This window comes from Silurus aristotelis, assembly GCF_946808225.1.
Source record: "Silurus aristotelis genome assembly, chromosome: 7".
Taxonomy (NCBI): domain Eukaryota; kingdom Metazoa; phylum Chordata; class Actinopteri; order Siluriformes; family Siluridae; genus Silurus; species Silurus aristotelis.
The window spans coordinates 3416338-3427557 of NC_139580.1; the positions used below are offsets into that span (position 1 = coordinate 3416338).

The window sequence follows — 11220 nt, forward strand, 5'->3', positions numbered from 1 at the left end:
TGCCAGTATGACGTGTTAGTGTTACGGGTATGACGTGTTAGTGTTACCGGTAAGACGTGTTAGTGTTACCCGTATGATGTGTTAGTGTTACCCATATGACTTGTTAATGTAACGGGTATGACATGTTAGTGTTACCGGTATGTGGTGTTAGTGTTACCCGTATGACGTGTTAGTGTTACCGGTATGACGTGTTAGTGTTACGGCTATGTTGATTTTTCATGACAGTCATTACTCGTCTCACACACTTTCAAAATACATTTTTTTCGCACATGTTTTTCACATTGTTATTTAAAAAAGCTAAAATATAAATAATGCTGTTGGTCAGGATTCTTGATGGTTAAAGTGATAAGAGAGAAAGAAAAGAGAAATCTGTGGAAAAGTTAGAGATGTAGAGGTGAGAATGAAAGAAATGGAGAGAGAAAGAGCAGTAAAGTGTGAGAAACGAGATGAGAATTTAAAAGAAGGATCCTCCTTTTGATCACTTGGATATGTTATATAATCTCGGAAGTGTATATTTCGACCTGCTAACAGCCAGTGGAGGCACAATCTTCTCTCAGCACAGCTGTTTAAACAACTAAACCTGAAAATGGATAAAAATATTTCAGCAGTGAAAAATGCTACCGTACATCACAGGAGGCACGTGTGCATGTGATCAGTTCAGTTTGCAACAGAAGTGGTTTAAAATCATGGCCTCGGTCTGTCTGGTCGAGAAATGGGACGTGTTTGAGTTTCGAGTGTGATCTGCTTCAATTTTATTTTTTTACATTTATGGCATTTGCCAGACGCCTTAATTCAAAGCAACTTAGATGATGATGATGAAGACGAAGAGGTTGATTGGAGAGGTAATTGAAACATTTACAATGTGTTTTTTAATATTATTTTTTATTCTGTATTATTTGATCTCTGCCCCAGAACTGTCAAATTCTGATTGGTCAGAAAATTTAAATTTTAATTGACTGTATTTGGCAGATGCCCTTATCCAGAGCCACTTACAAATATCTCATTCATACAACTGAGCAGTTTTGTGAGTGTTTGAGTTGTGAGTGTGAGGTATTTGAGTTACGAGTCTAAAATGTTTGAGTTGCGAGTGTGAGGTATTTAAGTTACGAGTCTGTTGTTTGAGAAACCATTATGATGTATTTGAGTTACGAGCGTTACATATTTTAGTTACAAGTGTTACATGTTTGGGTTACTAGTGTGATGTTTTTAGTTACGGTAAGGTGTTTGATACCCTCTTTATAAGCAACAGGTGTTTTTTTTATTACAGTTGTGTTACGTTTGTGAAACCTGATCAAAAGTCCAACATCTTACCACTGAGTTACCATTTCCCACTAACAAGTTACAAGTGTGACATGTTTGAGTTACGAATGTGATGTATTTGAATTATTATTGCGACATTTTAGAGTTACGTGTGTGACATGTTTGAGTTACTGGTGTGATGTATTTGAATTATTAGTGCAACATGTTTGAGTTACGGGTGTGATGTCTTTGAATTATAATTGCACCTTTTTTTAATTATAATTGCGACATTTTTTTAGTTCTGGGTGTAATGTATTTGAGTTCCGGGTGTGATGTATTTGAGTTACAAGTGTGACATGTTTGAGTTACGAGTGGTATGTATTTGAATTATTATTCCGGAATTTTTGAAGTTACGGGTGTGATGTATTTGAGTAACAAGTGTGATGTGTTTGAGTTATGAGTGGTATGTATTTGAATTAATAGTGTGACATTTTTGAGTTACCGGTGTGATGTATTTGAGTTACGGGTGTGATGTATTTGAGTTACAAGTGTGACAGGTTTGAGTTACGAGTGGTATGTATTTGAATTATTATTCCGCCATTTTTGAGTTACGGGTGTGATGTATTTGAGTAACAAGTGTGACATGCTTGAGTTACGAATGCGAGGGGTTTGAGTTAAGATTGTTATGTATTTGAGTTACGAGTGGGACGTGTTTAAGTTGTATCTGAGTTATGTTTAAATGTTTAAATTGTGGATATCATATTTATGAGTAATGTGATTTTTTTTTACTGCATTTGTTACATGTGTGATATATTTAGTTTATTAGTGTTCTTATTCTGTATTATATATCACACTTTGCAGCATTATAAGTATGACGTGTCCTTCACAGACACTAGCGATCACAATTGGGAAAAAAAAATGGATTTTGATTTCTTGATTGATCCAGAAATTTCCACACTGTGGGACAAATAAAGGTATATCTTATCTCATCTTGTATTGATTTCTCAGTACAGTGCTGAGGTGAGGGGGAGATGTAATGGTAATAGACCTTTATGTTTTCCTTCAACATGCGCTTTACTGTTTCAATTTGCAGGGTTGACTTTAAATTTCCCGTCAACATCAAATACTTTATATACTTCCACTACTACTGCTAATAATATGAATAATGATATTTATCCCTCTCTCTCTCTCTCTTTCTCTCTCTCTCTCTCTCTCTCTCTCTCTCTCTCTCTCTCTCTCTTTCTTATTTCCTCTCTCCAGCTCAGAGGAGTATTATGAATACGGACATGGTCTAAGTGGGGAATCCTATGACTCTTACGGTACGATTCCTTTCATGAAATGCAAATATCCCTGGGTCAACTTTACAGAGTTAATGACCCATTATGTATGTTTATAAAACATCTCATAATATAATGCATAGTTTCCAGGAACATATCATTTCCATAATTAATGTAATTCAATTCAATTCAATTCAATTCAATTCAATTCAATTCAGTTCAATTCAATTCAATTCAATGTTCTTTGTAAAATGCTTTTATCAATGGACATTGTCCTAAAGCAGCTTTACAGAAATAAATATAAATTTTAGCATCATAAATGACTCTATAAATGTATCCATAATAAGCGAGCCAGCGGCGACACTGGCAAGGAAAATCTGCTGAGGAAAAAATCTTGATAGTAACCGACGGAAAAAAGGAACTCATCCTCATCTGTGTGAAACTGAATGCCTATTCATTATAGTTTTATCATTGGTGATGTTATCAACTGTTCACTGATGGACACTTGAGTGCAAAAGTGTTCATGGCGATTGCTGCTCTTGTAGCAGACTGGTTTTATTCACTGCAGTCCAAACCATGGTTATGGTTCTTTCACTTAGTTTCACGTTTTACAGTAACCTCATAAATCTATAGACTGTTTATATAGAACCATATTTGTGTTCAGCGAGTGGTTTTCCAATGGCAGGGCATCTGGAGGAATCAGACAGGTCTCTGGTACCTTAAGAGAATGGTTAACTCGACAGAGAGAAAGAGACAGAGAGAGAGAGAGAGAGAGAGAGAGAGAGAAGAGAGAGAGAGAGAGAGAGAGAGAGAGAGAGAGAGAGAGAGAGAGAGAGAGAGAGTTAATGTGGTTACAGAGAGAAAAAGAAACATGGATTATTGGGAATCCTTTTGGTTACTTAATAGTCAAGGAAAGTGTACAATGTACTACAGCAAGACTAGCTATAGCAGCATAGCTAAAAGAGAGAGCCGAAGCTAACAGATGATAAGAGGCGGGCCGCTACACCATTACCAACGAACCTGAGTGTACGTGTGATATCGGGGGTAGGAGAGCATCCAAATATCCCAGTTTACCAAAACACTATAAGCAGTGATCCCTCCAGATCTGCTCCTTTGCTTATGAAAAAAACTGACAAAAGGCTTGAATAAACAAATGTTTTTAGCCTTGACTTGATCACTCAGACTGTTTCTGAGTCCCAAATACTAATTGGAAAACTCTTTTTAAACTGTGGGGCCCTATGTTGTAGTCTTTACTATTCAAGGTACCAAAAAATAACCTGCCCCTTTTAACTAATTGACATTTTTATTTTATTTATTTATTTATTGCCTATGCAGAATTGAGAGTAAAATGGTGAAGCATTTCAAATTCCTATCAAATAACCATGTACTCTTATTCTCTTTCATGTATACCCGACCCCCCGCCCACCCCCCCCACACACACACACGATTTTTTGGTTGCGATTTTTATCTTGTCTCCTAATTTAAAGAGTATATGAGTGAAAAATGTACAGACTAATATCATTAATCTACAGGGAAAATAAGTGTTGCACTAGACTTTTCCAGCCAAATGTGGCTCCTCCCCCAAAAATGTGCATAATGCTGGATGTACACAATTGTTCAGGACGTTTTTGGATGCAGTAGCATGAGATTTCCTCTTCACTCGAACTAGGAGGCCCAAACCTGTTCCAGCATGACGATGCTCCTGTGCACAAAGAGTGCAGCTCTGACCCTATTGAACACCTTCGGGATGAATGTGAACCCTGACAGGCCTCCTCACCTTCTCACGTCCATCAGTACCTAAATTTGCAAAATATTCATAAAACAAGTCTGTTTTTGGCATCGAACTTGCTGAAAACAATAGTTTGATTACTTTCTAATCAACACAGCTACCATGTTCATGAGGAACCACAAACTCCGAGCTTTCAAATCATACTAACCCTAACATCTCAGAGGTCACTGCTGTACCTTAGACTGGAGACTCCTTCCAAAAACATTTCAGAAACATAAACATCTTTTTGCAGAAAGCTTCAACATAAAAACAATTACTGAGGTTTATGTAGAACATCTGCATCCAGAACGCCATACATTTATCTCATTCATACAACTGAACAGCTGTGGGGTTAAGGGCCTTGCTCAGGGGCCCAGGAATGGCAGCTTGGTGTGGTTGGCATTTTAACTCAAGACATTCGGATCCAATGTCATCTCAGTGGATACTGATTTACTGATTACTGCAACATCTTCCCTGGAAGAGTGGAGCTAATGCTAACAGCTAAATGTTGAAAGCACCTCCAAATCTTAGGGTTCACTAACTTTTTTCGCAATAATGTGGTTTAGCAAAGAGATAAACAAAAGGAATTGCATTAGGTTTTTCTGTACAAGCGAATATTTGGACCGATTTCCATCATAGCGTAGTGCAAAGCTGTGAAATTGCCATTGTAGTAAGTTTTCTCTGTTCTGTTTCTGTTTAAATAGCTGTGTATTTGTTTGTTTTTTTGTCCCTCTCAGGTCAGGAAAAGTGGACAAATGGGCGCAACAAGGCTCCGTCAGCGAGGACAAACAAAGGAGTGTACAGAGACCCGCCTTATACACGATACTGAACTCTAAAGTCCTTCACGGCCACTCGTACAATTCCAAGTAATGGATTTTATATGGACTTTCCCCTCATTCCCTTTCATTTCTTTTCAAAATAAAATCAACCAAAACTACAAAAAAAAAAAAAAAACAAAGCATCCCAGAGAGAGGAAAGGGGGAAGACTGGAGACGAGATGAGTTCTTGGGGACTTTATTTTGACTCAGACAGATCGCATGGGTGCAACATAATGAAACCTGTGATCACTGATTTTGTGTAAACTTGTCAACCAATCAGAATCCTTCTATGCCAGTATTGAAAAGTCCAGGGGGTGGGGGTGCTAGTTGGTAGACGGTGGTGTAAACTTCAGGTGTTAGCTCTTTAGATTTAGTCAGGTACATTTCTATCTACACTTTTTTTTTTGATGAGTGATCAGTGTGTCCCTTGTAAAATTAGACTTAAAGAAACATAAAATGGTCGACACACATGTTGTGTTACTTCTACTTTTCCTTTTTTTTTTTTTTTTTTTTTTTTTTTTTTTGTAATGCGATGTTCCGTAGCATTAAAGGGCTTATGGGAGCATTTAAGCATTGTACATAATCGTTTTATCGAACTTTTTTGTTGATGTTAAATAACCCTCGATTTTGGTCTGGAGTTGCAAACCATCTGCAAATTCACACACACACACACACACACTTTATTGGCATAAAACTTAAACATGAGCTTAACTGTAACAATTATTTTGCCCAAACTGCATAGCAATAAGAAAAGAAGGGAAACAGATCAATAATGTAATATATGCAATTAAAGTCTTTGACTAGAGAAATCCGAGCCACTGCAAGTTCTCCAAGCTCTTATATCGATAAAGATATATGAGGTCAGTCTAAACCCAGACCATAGCATAGCTTTCCGTTCTTTTAGTTTCTGCATCATACAGCGTGATCTGCCACGGAATAGCAGAGGAGCTCATTTCGGTAAATACAAATGGAATAAAAGTATAACGGTCTTAAACTTACACCAAGCCCAATTTACTAACCAAAATGTGTTCAATTTAGACCTTAAAATGCAAAACGGAATATATTAGTTTAAAATAATGGAGGACATTATGACATTATGCAAATTATTTGGCAACCATTTAAACACATAAATAAGACAATGAGTTTTTTTTTTTTTTTTTTTTTTGGTGGAATCCACATTGCTTGCTGAAGTATTCCAGCCCTAGGAAGATTGTCAAATCTGGAACTCCAGTGAGATCCTTGACCTGACATTCACATGGATGGATTTTCATAGACACCCTTATCCAGAGATCATTTATACAACTGAGGACTTGTTTTAGCAGTGGTGCAGAGATTTGAACTTTCTGATCAGACGACCAAACATCTTACCCACTGAGCTACGGTACCATTCCCTTTTAACATTCATGCCCCCGTCAAAGTTCTCCTAACAAAAGCCGAATATTCAAGCTAGATTAGATTTTTTTGTACAGCTCCTTGTGCATCCTCTTCGGTAATTGGTGTTGCTTCCAGTAACTGGTGCCACGTGTGTTACCACGTCTCCGATTTCATCGCAAGTAAGAACAAAGAGCAAATGCTTCAGAAGAACGTCACTGGAAGCGATCAGGAACGAGCTCAACCCGCTAAAAGGGTGAAACCATTCAACATCTTGTAGGTGATGATCTTCGGAGAACGAGCCACATGATCTCATTTGGGCACCCAACTACTTGCCAGATTTGGCTCCAGTGGACTTGATGAAGATCCATCTCAAAGCTCGCTGTTTTGACAACGTTGCGGAGATCTGCGTGGATCAAAACACCTTCTGCTGAATTGCTGTTAAAGGGGACTATTTTAAAGGTGATAGTGTGTAAACGAAGATAAATGATGAGCTTTCTTGTAAACAGAGTCTCTCTAGTCTCGAAACCTTTTTATACCATCTCGTATGATCAGAAGAACAAGTGGAATCACTGCTCAACAAGGCATCGAGTTACGCATCGAGTTTCCCCATTGGCTTTTTCCATCCAGCCGCGTTTGGGAAACACTTGATTTGTCTTGTGTTAATGCAATCTTCCATTCTTGAAAATTAAATTCTCCTGCTGCTGTTGCCGGTGGTAGTTTTATTGCTATCTTCATTTTCTTGGTGAAGACCAAATAGGTCCATCAACACGTTTGGCGTTTGGAACACCGGCTGAGTTGTATGCTTCCTAGATAATGCTGTTAGGATTAAAAATTGCTCCTGTTATACAGTAATTCCCTGATCAAGTATTAAACCCTTTTGCATCCCATTATCCACCTGAACTTGATAAAGATGTGCATGGTTTTGAAATGTTCTACATAATGCAGTCATGGTTTAGCATTTAGAGTTCTGGACTACTGATCTAACAGAGTCAAATTCCAGGCAAAGCTACCGCTATCGTCGCATTACGTATGACTTCTAACCTTTGCTCAGTTGCTTTGGATAAAAGCAAATGCATGTAAATTTAAGCAGAGCTCACCAGGTCCACATTCCTGGGGCTATCTTCCTGATCACCGTCTTCCCTGCAGACCCATCATGACACTTCTAAAATATTTCAGACTTTGATTGCCTCTGGGAGCCTGGGTTTAGCCTCGGGGTAAAGAAATGGCATTCCCTTGAACCTCAAATTTGGCACACTGTGTAAACATTGAGTGCATGAGAAGCCTGAAGTGGTAGACACTGTGAAGACTACTGATTTTGGTTTTTAAACCGGAACAAAAGTTTCGATGGATTTAGCAATTTATAGCCAAGAAAAGAGACATAGAACATGAACCATGGACCAGGTCTTCTTGCCCAACATCAATACATGTGAACTCAGTCATAATGTTATGGTGAAATAAACACAGATGCCCACAGAGACCCAGAACTCGTAGAAATCCTTTCCAGATGAAAGAATGGAGCTTAATAGCACAGCAAGGAAGTACCTTTGCTATTTCGGATGTTCTTGAAACACGTACGGACGTGATGTTCAGGTGTCTACAAACCACAAACCTTGGAGATTTTGTGAATTTCTTGTGAGGAATCAGTGATAATATTCTTGGTGCAAACACACAACGCAGCCACATGAATGCTAATTAATGATGCAGACTTAGCTTGGCTTGTTAGCAATCTTCAAGGTGATTTGTTGACATGAGAGCGTGAATGTTAAAGCTTTGGAAGCTGATCTGTTGGAGAGGGTAGAGAAGAGATGATGGACAGGATAAAGGTCTAAAGCACTGCTGCATCACTCCATTTAGGAAGACATGAAGACGAGGGTTAGATTTCACTGCAACACTGTACAACTTCATCATAACAATTCATTAATATGCAGGTCATCAAAGGTGGATTCCTTCTTTACTTTTGCATACATTTAATGATCATTGCGGACAATATTATTGAATTAAAATGACCGATTGATATCAATACCCATGGGGATAAATACTTTTGCAAGCATGTTAACTGAATAAACGTAATAAATGAGCTCCAGTAGTAGGTTCAGGACGGATTTCCTATTTCAGAAATAAAAAAATTCACTGTATAATATAAATGTTGTTTGTGTGTCCCTTGTACCTTTTAAAGTTTAAAGTGACTGAAATGATCTTTAATCCACAGCTGGATTTTTTTTTTTTCTGTTATGTATGAAAACCCAAAGCTTGTGTAAGCCCTTTAATCTATTTCTTGGTTGATCATAAAATGAAATGCCTTTTCTTTTCTTTTCTTTTCTTTTTTTCTTTTTTGAAAGAAATCATAACCGTGTCTGAGAGAACGTTTTCTTACTAAAGTTTGAAATCAGTGATGATAAAACTTATATACAATAAAAATGTCATAAATAACCTGTGAAATAATTTTATTTATTGATGTATTCATCTTCCAGCATCATTAAAGGGTTTATAAAGACGATTAACCTACAACTTATTTACGTCAAATGCAAATATGCATTTAAAATAAACCATAATTAAAATTTTGCAATGAAAAATGTTCAAATTCACATCATATAGTCACAATGCTCTGTTCAATACAAATAGAAACAAGTGTTTTTATTGTTTTTAAGAGACACATGCATGTTCCTTCACTTTCTATAAATAAACTTGGTGATGTAATGATATAAAGATTTCCATTGACTAAACAAATCTTTAAATGTCCAGATGTTCCACTTTCTTCTGGCTTCTCCCATTAGGGGTCGCCTCCCCATTTATCTGGGCTTGGGACTGGCACTTAGAGTGCACTGGCTTGTGCAACCCTAATGGCTGGGGTTGATTCCCTGACCAGGGATTAAACCCGGGCCGCAGCGGTGAGAGCGTTGCATCCTAACCACTAGACCACCAGGGAACCTCCAGATGTTCCACTTAATTTTGATTTAAAAAAAATCCTTTCTTAGAAATGAACACACTTTATACACTCTCAGTATACGGACAGCCAAAGATGTTCTTCACTATTTGGAGATTTCAGAGCAGTTCAGTAGGATTGATTTGCGGTGACTGGGCAGGACGTTCCATGATAGATATCACTCCAGATGTTTGCTCTCTAAATAACACTTACTTACTAACTCACTTGTTGTGCGGTGAAGTCGCTTCCGATGAGCCGGAGTCCAGACGGAACTGCATGGTGTATGGCGAAGTATGGAATAGGAGCCATGTTGGTTCAGGATTCCTTTCACTTTCTGGAACCTTCCCTGCTCCAAAACAACCCAAACCATTAAGCTTCCACCACCATGTCTGACTGTGAGGGCGAGGCAGTCTGATCACATCTTCTCTCCTTTTCTTCAGCCTACTCAAGTTCTAAATGGCCCATTTCGACTCATCTGTATAGTGAAGTCAGTTCCAGTTAACTGCAGTCCAGATGGAATTGCATGGTGTTGAAGTAGGAATGGCAGCCATCTTGGTTTAGTATACATTTTACCATTTATCCACCATGTATACAATGAGTTCTCCAAATACAACAGAAACTTGTGAAGTGGAACTTAACAGAGCTACATATGGCTCCATGTATTTCATATACAACTTACTGTTATTGTCCAAGGTAACATTTGATGATAATTAATACCGTTATATTGCTGTGTTTTTGCATCGAAACAAAAGCAACATGCACGTGTCTCTCAAACACTATAAAACACTCAGGGTCCACACTTTTAACAGGTTCTGCATTAAGGGTTTTCTTTTGCAAAATCTTGGGATGGACTGTTTGTTCGGATTTATAGTCTTGCAACTTGTGAAAAAGCCAACTATTAAAGATAGACTAAAACAGATTTCTAGCAAAGTCCAGGCACAATTGAGGGTGCAGAGAGCTTTTAGGTACCCTAAGTACCTCTGGCTTGTTTCTCCTGACCTTCCAGTTTGGTCTACTATCTGAGAAATCCAGACAGGGTCTGCGTACACCAGTGTATGAACAATGTACAGTAGATAAAAAACAGTTTTTAAAAAAGTGTCTAATTTTTTGGTGTTTGATTAATTCCATTAAGAAAATTGGGTTATTGGCTGCATGTCTTCGTTTGTGAACACGGATCAGCCAAAACATTAAAAACACGGACATTTCTTATCTCGTTACAGTAGAATCTGTAGAAAGACGGGAATATTAGACAGCAAGTGAACTGTCATTTCTGAAAAGTGATGGATGTGTAGGAAGCAGGTTTAGTGGTCAAGTGTAAAAATCTGAGTGACTTTGACAAGGTCCAGATTGTGATGTCTGGGACAGACCTCCAAATCAAGTCAAGTCAAGTCAAGTAGAAGGTGTTGTGGAGTGTATCCAAGGGGTTACTACAGTACCTACTGTACCAGACTGGTCCAAGAAATAACAACCAGTAAACCAGTGAAAGGATCATGGCTGTCCAAGACTCACTGATGCATGTGGGGAGCAAAGATTACCTCAGATCCCACACAAAGTGCTAAAAAGTTAATGCTGGGTCTAAAAAAAGGGACTTTGAGCATCACAGCTTGCTATGTACGGCGCCACGGAGCTGTAGAGAACCCATGGCGATTTCGGTATACCCCTGAAAGCTCCCACAATGGGCATGCGAGCATCAGAACTGGGCTTTGAAGCCATACAAGAAGGTGGCCTGGTCTGGTGAGTTTTCTGACATGTGGAGGGCTAGGTTCATGAGTTTGGCTTGTTTGGGTGAAAAAATGGCACCAGAAACCAGAAAAACTCATG

The 11220-nt window shown here is 38.3% G+C and overlaps 1 protein-coding gene across 1 annotated transcript in view; it reads left to right on the forward strand.

The window, feature by feature from the left end:
- khdrbs3 (KH domain containing, RNA binding, signal transduction associated 3) overlaps positions 1-8906 on the forward strand; it is a 106440-nt gene extending 97534 nt beyond the window's left edge. The window contains exons 9-10 of the mRNA XM_083546813.1: positions 2500-2558; positions 5022-8906. Of these exons, the coding sequence (XP_083402939.1) occupies positions 2500-2558; positions 5022-5113 (151 nt within the window). The 3' untranslated portion in view covers positions 5114-8906. The remainder of the gene's footprint in view (positions 1-2499; positions 2559-5021) is intronic.
- The last annotated feature ends 2314 nt before the right edge of the window (positions 8907-11220 follow it).